The sequence below is a fragment of the Ornithodoros turicata genome, chromosome 2 (assembly GCF_037126465.1).
Source record: "Ornithodoros turicata isolate Travis chromosome 2, ASM3712646v1, whole genome shotgun sequence".
NCBI classification, from domain to species: domain Eukaryota; kingdom Metazoa; phylum Arthropoda; class Arachnida; order Ixodida; family Argasidae; genus Ornithodoros; species Ornithodoros turicata.
The window spans coordinates 142,847,491-142,860,995 of NC_088202.1; the positions used below are offsets into that span (position 1 = coordinate 142,847,491).

The following is a 13,505-nucleotide window of genomic DNA, read 5'->3' on the forward strand; positions in this document are numbered from 1 at the left end:
TCGAAAGAAGCGCGAGTTTGCCATGCATTCTTATTGATGAAATTTTTTTTTGAGTGGTTACTCTGCTGCTACGAAGCTTTCTTTCTCACTTAAAGTAGCACAGAAGTCATTTTTAACACCCAGTTTTCTTCCTATAAAACTGTTAAGTAGGCCAGTAAGATGTGCCATGCGAAGTAATTTACACCACAGAGTCATAATTATCGCGGAAATTGAATTTAAAATACGCCGCAAAAAGCGACCGTGCGCAACGGTGGTGAAGAGCAGTACCAGCCTGTGATCTGCCTGGAACCTCGCGCTGACGCTATAAGGAGAACGCTCGCTGATTGGCCTAGAGAAATGTTGTCTGCTACTCCGCTGTCGTCTGCTACTCGGCTGTTCGGGGTTCTGATAAAGCCTTTCTCCTTGCTCGGTAATACTTCGGCTGCTCCCTCTATCCCCAATTCTCCGGGAGAACTGGCAAAACAGGTTTACGGCGGCAAAGGGACAAGGCACTGACCCCCACTGACCGGCAAACCAGAACGAGTTCTCCTTATACCGTCATCGATGACGTGGCATTATAGCTCCTCATCCTCGTTATAGCTGGAGTGGCGAGTTAAGGGTGAATGCGCGGAGCTACGTTTATGTGAGTTTTTTTTCTGGGAAACAAATTGCACACATCAAAACCTTTCGCGCTACTCGGTATAATGACACACACACTTTCATCAGATGTCTTAATCTGAAATTTTTTTGGATGGCCCTCTCGATGGATACTCCTTTAACCGTGGTTTTCATTCATTGTTTTCAAAATTGAGCTAGAATCAAGAAACCACTTATCGAAAAATGTTAAAAAAAAAACAGTGTCATTATGCTTTTATTATGTTTGCTAAAACAGGCAGCGTCATACCTGGCAGAGACCAATGAACTGAAGGTGCGAGTGACCTCTTCCAGCCGAGACTGTGCTGTTCGCTACAGAGAGTTACTGCAGATGGTGCTTCAGGTCAGTCAAACGAAGCTTTTACCAAACTTTTACTGCCAGTTTAATTCTTTAAACTGGCGGTAAACTGGAGCATCTGATGATGTAATCGATCCAGCCTCGTTGAATCTGTCAGAGCTTGAGCCGTGCTTTTGATTTCGAAACCAGGTCGTCCAGAAGCCGACCCAGGAGGGCAAGCAGTCGCTGGTGACGTGCTCGCGGAACATAGCAACGGCCGTGACTGACATCGTGTCCGCTGCTGAGGCCCTCAAGGGTAAACATTGATTTTTTTGTCACTTTTTTTACGTGCAAAAGAGGCTGATAATTTGAAGTGACGTAAGGCAGACATGTCATTTACGTGATACGGAAGTACGCAACATGCAAAGCATTTTCCAACATCATTCACTTGGCCATGAAGAAAACTCAGGTCAAATGTACATTTATTTATTTTCAATATCGTCAGCTTTAATGCTTCGCTGTTGCCTTCCAATCTGTCGTCATCCTCCGCTGTCAAGAGCTTCTGCCTGCGAATCGCACATGCATGAAATTAATCGCGTGTTTGCACGATGTTGACGGTGATTATGTGTGCTAAGAACAGTGATAACTAATGATTAGGGCCTGACTTTTTAGGGTTAAACCCGTATCCGCCCGATATTTACCCCCCCGAACGAAATCTGTAAAATTCGGGTTTAACCCGAATCTACCCGAAAACATCCGGGTCGCGTGGCACACTCATAAGCGTGCATTAAAAATAAACTTTGATAACATTGCTAAACATTAGTTCCATGTTAAGACAAATTTTTATTAAACAAAAAAAATCACCCGAATTCCTGACGACAGAATATGCCATACGGGATTTAACCCGAATACACCCGAATTTTCAAACGAAAAATATCACCCGATATTTACCCCCCGAATTTGGCCAAAAATAAAACCCGAAAAAGTCAGGCCCTACTAATGATGAACGGCCAAGGGCGGTCCTAATTTGCTATCAGGGTAGCAGTGTATGGCTATCAATTATTGATTCAGTCGATAGGAGGTTTTGCACCGCCACAAGGCCTTGTACAGGACAAGCTACTCACTCTTTTCACATTCTCTCCTATATTCTCTCTCTCTCTCACACGTACGTACGCACACACAACAAGTATGACGCAGCGCCATCTGGTGCACATGAGGGAAGTAACTGTTCTGAGGCTGGAACACACAACATATAAGTCTCGAGGTGCCGAAGAACATGAAACAGCTTCTCACATCCCAATGAGCGACTCACAATGAGCGTGTGAACATGTATTTATTGTAGAACACAATTGTGAGAGCATGTCACTTTCCAGGCGGTGACTGGGCAGATCCTGACGACCCCACAGTAATTGCGGAGACCGAACTCCTCGGTGCGGCCTCTTCCATTGAGGCAGCTGCACGCAAGTTAGCCAATCTTCAACCTCGACGAGTTAGCATTAAGGTACGTTACTTCTTTCTTCTGACGTAAAACCATAATCGTCACTGACAGAATGCATTTTACCATGCCAGAGTTTGACATGCTTTCCTTTTTTTTTTTAAATATGCAAACATGTTCCGTTGGTAATGACTCCATTCTGGGAGCTCGAGTAAGAAAAGGTCAAAGAGGCTTCTCGAGAAAGTCTGATGATTGATTGAAAACATTGTACGTGATATTCTGAGAGATGTTCTCATAATGGCAGTGCACCTTTCATATTCCCTATTCAGTCAACTATAGTAGTTAAACCTGCCTTTTTGTAACCCGTTGCCCACCCAAAGGCCAAAGTGGCTTCTCAGGAAAGTCTAATGATTGGTTAAAAACATTTTGTCATATTCGGAGAGATGGTCTCATAAGGGCAAAGCACCTTTTGTATTGCCTTTTCAGTAGAATATAGTTAAACCAGCCATTTTGTGACCTGGGATCCAGTCATGGTCTGATCTGAACGGCATTGGATTTTGACTGGAGATTAGACAGTTTTTGGGTCATGTTGGAGAAATACTCTAGTCTGTCTTAAGTTTCATCAATGTTTGACTGATTGTGCAGTATGATGTTTGCAACAATGCTCATCTACTGTAATTCTTTGTACATACCCTGTTGTAATTGAGAGATGGCAACTCTGAAAGCATGGAGAAGAGACCTAACCCTCTGTGTGCGAGATATGTTTGATATTCTTGGTTGTACCAATGCACCAACCAAGAATCAGACATATGCTCGCAGCAGGGGGAACCTTCTTCGCTGGATCAACATTCTTCGCTAGACCGTCACTACGAAGCGTCAGCTGTGTTTACAACCTCCCCTAAATACGGCTCGACTTTGCTCCAGTCAGTGTTTTCACGTTTTATCACGTCCTCTGTTTTTATGTGTACTCCACTGGTTTGCTGTAACGGGTGTGTGATGGAACATAAACGCTGTTGCACAGAAAAGCAGTAAGAAGTGAATGAAAGGTTATTCAATATCTAAATGTAACTTCAGTCTGTGTAACAACGAGAGGAAAAACGAGAGTTGATTTGAGTGTAAGTGTGTACAGACTGTTTACACTTCCTTCGGGAACCTTCAAAAATCTGGAAATGAGTGAGTGCGACGATTAAACGTGAGGTCACGACTGAGTACAGGGTTATTCTAGCAAACGTTACACATTTCGATCACACTAGACTAGATTTGGCCCATCCCAAACTTTGCAGACTGATAACCATTTATCTGAAGTTTCATTCGAATTTTTTGTAAGCGCTACGGCCATGTAGAAAGAAAATTAAAAATAAAAGAAATCTCGCCCCATGCATTTTCAGTGGCCTATCCCACACAAACACCGCCATTTTTTCTTGAGTCTCCTTCACATTCACATCACTTCACACAGGTAGCGCTGCCTACAACGATGTGGCATGCCGATTCTGACGTTACGCACCAATCCTCTTGTTCCAGTCTGGTTCTGTATGCTGGTGCCACCCGTGTGTGTGGTGAAATGAAACTGAAGCGCACACAGCAGAAAATGGCGGCCTTTGAGTGAGATAGGTCATAGAAAATGCATAGAGTGAAATTTTGCTCGATTTTTAATTTTTCTTCTACAGGACCACAATGCCCACAAAAAATTCCAACAAAACTTCAGACCAATGGCTACCAGTGTGCAAAGTTTGGCGCTGGATAAACCCCGTCTCCTATTTTTACGACGCTATCAAAATGTGTAACGTTTGCTAGACTAACCCTGCACATTGCTGTGACGGTAACTCGGCACTTTCCGTTAAGGTAACGGACTGTTTATTCGTAGACGGAACTCAGCGTAGTCGCTTCTGTCACATCTTCTCACGCCCTTCTCTCGCTTGTGCATTTTATCCTGAGGGAACTTTTTTGACTAAGCTCCTTTTTATAACACACCATTCCGAAACAAATTTTTGGTCATGCAGAACGTCTTACCGACGCGTTTGCCATCCGCTTCTGTAACCGTCGTCTGCAATATAGTTGGGGAGCAAGAGGTGTGAAATAACTTGTGTTGTATACGAAAGAACACCCACGAGATTTTTCTGTATGTTTTATGGGAAAGCTTGTTCTATAAAAGTGTATTGACTTCGGATGTCTCTTCCGACCTCTTCATTGAGTGTTTTACGCTCGATTGTAGCAAATTTTGAAAAAGGTGCGTACTTCCCCTGTTTTTCTTGCAATGGCTACGAAAGTTACGCGCCTCACGATTTTTTTCCTGTTGAAGTGTGTCGTGAGAACTTGGAACAAAAAATATATTCATTAAAATTTAATGGGTTGATTTTCAAAAAAAAAAAATCGCGAAATAAGAGGAAAGTTGCGAAACTTGCGCCCCGTGTGCACGAATTACAGCGTGACAACAGGGGTTCGCGACACTGTGCTGAGCATGGTTTCCTCTATCATAAAAGAAAACCGCACATTTCTAGGTGCTTTCTAGTGCATTTCTAGGATTTCTAGGTGCTTTCTAGGGCATTTCTAGGATTTCTAGGTGCTCTCTAGGGCATTTCTAGGATTTCTAGTGCATTTCTAGGATTTCTAGTGCATTTCTAGGATTTCTAGTGCATTTCTAGGATTTCTAGGTGCTTTCTAGTGCATTTCTAGGATTTCTAGGTGCTTTCTAGGGCATTTCTAGGATTTCTAGTGCATTTCTAGGATTTCTAGGTGCTTTCTAGGGCATTTCTAGGATTTCTAGGTGCTTTCTAGGTGCTTTCTAGGGCATTTCTAGGATTTCTAGGTGCTTTCTATGAGCTGCAGCTGCCTTTCAAGCCAGGCACAGTTTTCCCCATCTCTGCGTCCTTCGAGCGTGTCTAGCATTCTCCACATTGAGCTCTGGGAAGAAAACATTTCATGGAATATCGTTTTGCACTACGTATTAGAAACTGCAAAAAAAAAGAAAAAAATCTTAAAAGTTCGTGGAGGTCTTGTGAGGGCCTAGCAGGGGCCGTTCCATTGTTTCGCGTGGAACCGCCCGACTGCTATGTTATACCATATTTTGTCATTTCACGTGTATTTAGATGAGAGCCTGATGATTCAAACTCGCGATAATTCAAAACAAAGATCCTTTGGTCTCCAGGAGTTTATAATAATGAGAGTCCGCTGTATTTTGTGTAATTTTATCTTTGTTTTTCTGGTAACTAACCTTATTAATTAATTAATTAATTTTAGGAAGCAGACGAGAACCTCAACTTTGACGAAATGATTTTGGAAGCTGCCAAGTCCATTACCGCGGCGACATCTGCTTTGGTGCGCGCAGCTTCGGCCGCGCAGAGGGAGCTTGTCGCTGAAGGAAAGGTACGGAATTACCTGCATAGGTTTGTGTGGTGTACTTGAAGGAATTCTACCGTTTCAGCTTGGAGCACGTCCCCTGTACAGGTCGGATGATGGCCAGTGGTCTGAAGGACTCATTTCAGCGGTATGTAGCCCGCATACTTGGCTAGCAGGTTTTTGCAACTACATATAACATGCAGCATTTATAGTGGGAAGGGACCAGAATGTGAAAAATGAATAGAATTTGCTCACCTCAGTGACATTTCAGTCATTCGTGCACTCAGCAATTGATCAGTCGCTGTGAGGTCCAGGGAAGGATAACGGACGTAGTTTGGTTACCTTTTCCGTTTTCGTTACTGCTGTATCTTCGGTTTCCGTTACCCGTTTCTGATACCGGCCTTTCAGTTTCGTTTCCGTTACGTTTCTGTTACGTTTCCGTTACTGTTTCCGTTACTGTTTCCGTTACTGTTTCCGGTAATGGAAAGGTTGTTACAGAGCTGCGGGAGGACAGCCCGTCCGGCTTTATCAGCGCCCTCTTTTGCCCAAGTGCTGTATGTGTGTCGTGTGTACACACTACATAAGTAATTTTACTTCGTTGGGATGCGCGCATCTTTTAAGATAAAAAAAAAGAAAGAAAATGTGGTATCATGTCTTCAGTCACTCGGAGTTCAGCAACTCAAGATGGGTGTAACCTGCATCCAATGTCGCATTCATAAGCGGACGCTCTCAGTAGTAAATAATACTGCCATAGCCACAGTGAAATGATGAAAACAAAAAGCACAAAATAAGTAACTAAAAATCGTAGGCTGTCAAGTTTGTGCTAAGGTGGAGAATAGTCATGTGTTGATGTCATGCAGCTATGAAGACTGGGACGAGGTAAGCGACGGATGCGCCCTCGAGATGCAATACTGCGGTTTCTTTCCATGCCATGCTCTCATGTAGTATTTAGAGCATTACATGGAATGGTGTCATCAAAACAAAAACAAAAAATAGAAAGTCACTCAAATCTCGTCGCACAACAGGAATAGCCGTTACCCGAATTCAGTACCGGACAATAAATTCGTTTCCGTTTCTGTTTCCGGTAATGGAAGAGTGTGGTACGCGTTTTCGTTTCCATTATCGTTACCATCTCCAATTTCGGTAATATACCGTTTCTGCTTCCGTTACCATTACCGTTACCTTTCCCTGGTGAGGTAATAGCGACCATGTCATATGGACCCCTTCCCAGCGCCGCATTTGGAGGCTAACGGTGGCGCTACTCATCAGCCCGTTTATTGCTTCCTCAATTTCTATAGTACTCTGTACCTTAGCTTACCTTAACATTTTTGTACACGAGGTGAATGTCCCATGAGAGGTGCTTTCTTCTAAAGTTGATTATCATCATCCTTCCACACGTTTTCATAGGTACTGTTGCTGTCGTCTGCTACGGTAATCGTGCGTCCGCCTCTGCACGTTCAAAATTCAAATTTCCATTGTCCAATCACGAGGCAGATTTCGCGGGCCGATGAGTAGCGCCGCCTAGTGGATCGTGCGGAAGGGCTCCTCATTGCGTTTGCCGATCATGACGTGGTCGCTATAATCGAGTAGGTCGTAATTCATACCCACACACTTGTTTTATCGTAGACTGTGACTTATTCTAACTTCTACACGAGGGTGGGAGACTTGTATCATGTGACATACCTTCATGAACCATCACATTGCAGGCACGGCTGGTTGCCGCTGCAACGCACAGCCTCGTGGAGGCAGCCAACTGGCTGGTGCAGGGCCAGGCTTCCGAAGAGAAGCTAATCTCTTCAGCGAAGCAGGTTGCCAGCTCAACAGCCCAACTGCTCGTGGCCTGCAAGGTGAAGGCCGATCCCGACTCAAAGTCGATGCAGCGCCTGCAAGCAGCGGGCAACGCAGTGAAACAGGCGACGGACCACCTCGTCCGCTCGGCTCAACAGTCCATAGAGCACGAGGAGGAGTTCCGGCTCGTGATCAACCGCCGCATGGTCGGCGGAATCGCGCAAGAGATCATCGCTCGCGAAGAGATACTCCGGAAAGAGCGCGAGCTCGAGGAGGCCCGCGTCAAACTGGCCCAGTTGAGGCGCGCCAAGTACGGCAATGCGGAGGATGCGCCCTATTGAGGCGGTGTCTTAACAGCGTTGATGTCTTAACAGGATTTGAGAGCGGCTTCGAAGCCAGAGTCACGAGCCGTCGGCTGAATCGCTACCATACAATGTACATACGTAAGAGTGCAGGTGCAATGGAGTGATGTGGTACGATTTGAAAAAAAAAAAAAAAAAATCATCATATCAAAATACTGTTTTTTTTTTCCCTAGAGCTTATAAGACTAGAGCGTCACAAATCGTGAGATGTTCATACACTGGGTAGAGCCGACTACATTAGGCGCCACTACTTAAAGCAAGAAGTGAACACTTGGGGCGCTTTTCAAATTTGTGTGCAGAAATTATTTATGGGCGTAATTTACGCGTCGCTTCGATTTGATGGTGCATTTTTTGGTTGTCGCTCAGATGAGCCACATGCACCATAAAAATTTTTGAAACCAACATGAGAAGTGGCACAGAATGTTATTCACACTCTCCCGTTTCTGATTCGCTCAGATGAGCGCATGGACGAGCGAAACAGAGTGTGCAGCCTAGTGCTATTTCCTTCCACTAGGCTATTTGTTAATTGTTACGGAGTGCTTTAACCCAGTTTCAGCCAAAACTGACAGCAACGATAACGGAACATTTTACGTACCTGCAGCAAAGTTGGACCTACGTGTCTACGTTGTCATAGTACCAGGCCAGGAAGAAGTGCAGAGGCACGTTGTTGGAACCTTGTGTAGAGGGCTGTTGGTGCTGTTTTGACGTTGTTGCTTCCTGGACGATTTACTGTATTAACCGCTGCAGGATGCAGGACGCTGCGGCAAAGAAGTGCCAATGTTACGAGAAGGAAGGTCCAACGGTGACTGCATTTACACGTCGAACGAAGCAGATTTTTCGGTCTTTTTTTTTTTTTTAGTAGTGTTGCTGGGTGTCTAATATTTTAAACGTTTTTTATACGCGTCATTCCTAGCAAAACGCCAGCACTTTCTGGCATTGTTAGGGTCCCGTTTTTTTAGCATCTCACGCCTAACAGGAGAGAGAGAGAGAGATTTGTTGCATCATCAGAGTTTGTATATGTCAGCATCGTTCTGCATGCAGCTGCTGAGATCGACCATTATTTTGCTAACCCCTTTTTTTTATGGAGGAAGCATAGTGTAGTGAACAGTGTGCAGAGGTGTAGAAAGAGTTTTGCGCTAGCTTGCTACTCGGGCAAAGAATATTTGGTGAAAGTGCAAAGTCAAGTGCCTTAGGTTGTTTTCGTCTTGTTGATCCTCGCCATTTTCGTGCGTCAACAACAACTCGTTGACGCACTGGTGCTTCTGGATGACGATGTGCCCAAATGAAATAAATATCTGCCTTCCAAGCTTTTTTTCTTTCTCTTTTGTTTCAATTGAATCGGGATTGAAGGGAGGGACAGGTGGGACTCTGCGTTTGTCACACTTATCCACACGTGAGAGGGTGAGAGGACAGAAGAAAAGCGGGAAAAAGAAAGAAATGGGAGGGGGGGTGGGGAAGCAAGTAGCAGTAAGACCTCGTTATAACAAAAACTACATTTTTGCTCTTCCTCAAATTATCCCTTTGTTAGAAGAACAGAACAAAGTTGAATGAATAATGAACAGTTTGAACAAAATGTGTGCTTTCCAACATAATTATTCTCAGTTCACTCCGCTTAATGCAAAGGGCGAGAGGGAAGGAAGTCTGCATGGCAGTCCCAACTTGGTCTTTTTCACTTAATAAATGAATTGGAATTAATTTAAATTAAATTAATTATAATTAGATTAATTAATTTAAATTAGAATACTGTAAAGGTGTTGACCTGCCCAGGTTTGTTTGCATGCTCTAATACCCTTTTTAATGCTGCCACAGGCTACTGTCACCGTTTTGCTGCACCTCTACATTTTTAAAAATCTTGCTATCAACTTATTTTTTCTGGTTTCATTGACTCGTTATAACGAGGGTTAACGTGGGCCTGTATACGTAAGTAGTGATGTTTTCTCAGTGTCTCGGCTTGGAAACTGCCATGACTTGGTCACTAAAGAGCGCAGGGCTTCGTAAAAGCAATGTTTTGGGATCCCCCAATCTAATCCAAATGAAAATGTGTTTTTTCTACAGATCCCATGTGTGAGCTATATTTGTGCTTTCCCCTGTCGGCTGATTTTTCTCCCTCGCCCTTAAATGCGAGGAAGAACACGAGTTATACCACGTTTTCTCCCTGGCATTTAACTGCACGAAAACAAACAAACACAAACAGAAAAAAAATGCTTTTTGTCAGAGAGACGGAATGAACTCCTAATCTGCAGAGCTTTCCCCGAGGCCATTCCCTGCTTCTCTACAGGTTCGATACCTTTTCTAAAAGCTGCAATAGCATCAGCACGCCGAAAGGAACCAATGCTGTCATCATGTCTAACTTCTTTCTGTCTTTCATGACAAAGAAGTTAAATCGGTCAAAATTGATGAGGCAACGTGCCAAGAGGTTAAAGTGGGACTATAAAGGGCACACTTGACCGAGGTAGAGTCACTAAATAAGCTCCGCTTCAGAGTACCGACACTGAGGTCCAAGGGAGAGCAGGAGCGCCATCTTATTTCCGCACCACACCGGTACCATCCCCAGTTGAGGATCAAAGACAGCTAACATAATGCTCACTGTGGGATAGAGTAGGATAGAGAAGCTTGTGTAATTGTCCATGTATTGTCCATGATAATGCATGTATTGTCCACCAGAGCGTCCCGAAGATGAGCTCAAGGCCGTCAACCTCTGCTTGTAAACGAAAGGAACGTTTCATCCGCGCACGATAGATGGCATCGTGCGTAGCGCGGCGCAGAAACAAGATGGCGCATGCTCGCTCTTGGAACTCAGTGTCGGTACTCTGAAGCCTAGCTTATTTAGTGACTCTAGACCGAGGATATATCGCCATTTAATCGTAATTGTGGAAAGGCCCTTCCGTGCTTTTGTAAAATTCTGTCCGCAGTCGCTGGCTGCAGGGTAGTACTGCGGGAAAAAAGTGCCGGTGTTACGAGAAGGAAGGTCCAACGGCGTCTGCTTCGCGTGTAGCAGATTTTCAGTCTCTTTTTATTAGCATGCTGCGTGTCTAATATTTTAAATGCTTTTATGAGCGTCATTCCTTACAACCATAACCCCATATATGTTCCCGACGAAAGATGGAAGTCACTGAAAAGGTTAGCCAGCTGTAGGACTCGAACCCACATCTTCTTTTCGGTGACTTCCATCTCTCATCGTTAATTTCTTAGGCACTTTGAGGCTTTGTACGTGTTTGTCCTTTCTATGTTGTTCCAGCCGCAGAACATCACTTCTCCCATGCATCTTGTCTGACGTACTTCTTTGTGTGTATCTTCTGCTTACACATTCATGCCTCCTTTATCTAGACGCCTTAGTACCCATCCTCTATGATCGGGATAGATAATTTCTGTCGGAGCACGGCGACGTGCAGTTTCATCAAACCAGCTTTTTTTTTACTCACAGAGAGAGAGGGTTATCTTGTAGGACTTTTGTTTTAGAACTGTTTTTTTTAGAAATTTCGGAAATTTTAAATTTTTCTTTCCCTCAGAATATCGGTCTTCCCGACATCAATGGCCAGTGCTTCTTTAGCCTGTGCTTGAAGGATAGAACTAATTTCATGTGGCTTGGATAGTTGAAGCCAGCATATTTTGTGACCAGTGCAAGCCCGAAACCTCTCGTGCTTGTCCGCACCAGTCTCCAGCGACACCTCTGACCAAAAATGGAAAGGGTAAAAGAGAAGTGTTAACAAAGAGATTGCGTTTTTCGGAGTCAATGCAAATGCCGCCACATTCAAAGGAAGGAGGAAAATGACACATTTCTGTAAGTGAATCACAATGACGCTGGTTCGGGAGCATTGTTTCCAATACTACAGGTTTGGATCGGAATCACGAATTCCGGACAACCGGACAAAAAATCGGCGTTAGCAAATTAATTTCACACCACACGTGCTCCAAATAACGAGCATTCCAGTTGACTGAGTTTCGGATTACCGACACATGATTGTACATATCGTTCAGTTCTGACGAAAAAACGCATGTTGTGCGAATGACTGTCCTAGAGCACCGCATGAGTCTGAATATACCCTCCCATACCTGATGCCACGGAGGCTTACCCGACCCGAGCCCGACTCGAGCCGCCCAGCTGAGGCCCAGCGCAGCTTTTGATGTGGCGTGTGCTTGTAGAAACACGTGGATGCTGAGTCTGCTGCATGGATCGCGAAGTTACCCGTCAAAAAAGAACTCGTTACCAGTTAAGTTACCGCGTGAAAAATGTAATTAAGTTAATAACGAAAGTTCTTCAGCCTGAAATGTAACTCGCAGTTATGGAGTTAATTAGAAAAAAGAACGAGTTAGTTCCAAGTTACTTCGTACGCAAAATAGCGCTACGCAAGTGCTGGGTGCGTGAGCAGTTGAGTTAGACCTTGAGTTGCCTGCAGAGGAGTGCAACACGCTTAGATCGTTTTCGTTTATGTCCAACAATTGGAACGCTTTGCATCTTAGTTCCCGTGGGCGCACAGCGGTTCAGCTTCATTCAGCTTCAGCTTCAGCGGTTCTTACTTCTTGAATACTTCCTGAATAGAATAAAGTGAAACCTCATTATTATGACCACTCCGCGAATTGTCGTATTAACAAGAAACGCTCCCTCCGCGGACTGGACAGACCGCTGCGCACAACAAAAGCCTACGCAAGTACGACTCATTTTCTGAAAAATCTGCCAACAACGTCTGCTTCAAACAATTTTTGGTAATCAGTTTTTCTAGATGGACACTAGCACCATCAAATCGTGAACGCGTTATCAACGTCCGTCCTTTGCTGAAAAAATAACTAGGCAACCTGTAGGGAAGATACAAAGGTTTAGTAAAGAAAAAAGGAGAGGTCAGCCAGAGGCTGGCTTGCTATTCCAAAAAATAAAAAATAAATGAACAGGAGGGAAACCTGTAGGGCTTCGCTTGCCTCCGTCGAGTAACGCCACTCTTGATTCCGGCTGCCAAATCGGACTTCTTCCGCGCTTTGTTCCGGCCATCCTAATGTGACGTAAGCAGCACAATGTAACCTGGTTCCCATGGTCACCGCGGTCACCCGCGGTCACCCCAAACCTTGACGCCTTACTCTAACGCGCGTCACTCTCTGAGCCAGGTACGTGGTACTATACGCCCTCCCGGTGGCTAATCTAAAGGTCACGCGACGGGGTCATAATAACGAGAAAGATAATGCCCGTGTTTGACCCTACTTGTGACAAAAATCTCGGTCATTGTCCGATTAACGGATTGTCACATTAATGAGGGGAATTTACGTGCCCGCGGAATGGTTCCAGAGAAAAACGGTCGTAAAGCGAGTGTGTCAAATTAACTGGAGTCATATTAACGAGGGTTCACCGTGGGTTCACAGAGTTCATTGGTTGAATGTCACATTTTATGGCCTAGAATGCCATTAAAGAACCCGGAAGAAAGCAGGAAAATAAGATGACGAGAATGAAAAGCAAATTAAAAGTAACTTGGAACTCGGCTTAAGTGACTTTGGCAAAGTTACCTGAAAAAGAAACGAGTTCCTCTGGAAGGTACCACGGCGCGAAAGTGCTGAGTTGAGTTAAAAGGTAAAAAAAAAGGAACTTAGTTACAGTAACGAGTTACTTATAACGAGTTACCTGAAACTCTGGTCTGCTGTACCTGTCCATGATGCACGCTGCAGTGAGGGCGAGTAGAAAACAACTTTA

At 44.4% G+C, this 13,505-nt stretch overlaps 1 protein-coding gene across 4 annotated transcripts in view; it reads left to right on the forward strand.

Annotated features, from left to right (window-relative positions):
- The window catches only part of LOC135386276 (talin-2-like), an 82,015-nt gene extending 72,873 nt beyond the window's left edge, over positions 1–9,142 (forward strand). For all 4 annotated transcript variants that reach the window (XM_064616101.1, XM_064616102.1, XM_064616103.1 and 1 more), the window contains exons 49-54: positions 872–976; positions 1,121–1,226; positions 2,284–2,411; positions 5,583–5,708; positions 5,767–5,829; positions 7,388–9,142. In XM_064616101.1, the coding sequence (XP_064472171.1) occupies positions 872–976; positions 1,121–1,226; positions 2,284–2,411; positions 5,583–5,708; positions 5,767–5,829; positions 7,388–7,810 (951 nt within the window). In that variant the 3' untranslated portion in view covers positions 7,811–9,142. The remainder of the gene's footprint in view (positions 1–871; positions 977–1,120; positions 1,227–2,283; positions 2,412–5,582; positions 5,709–5,766; positions 5,830–7,387) is intronic.
- The last annotated feature ends 4,363 nt before the right edge of the window (positions 9,143–13,505 follow it).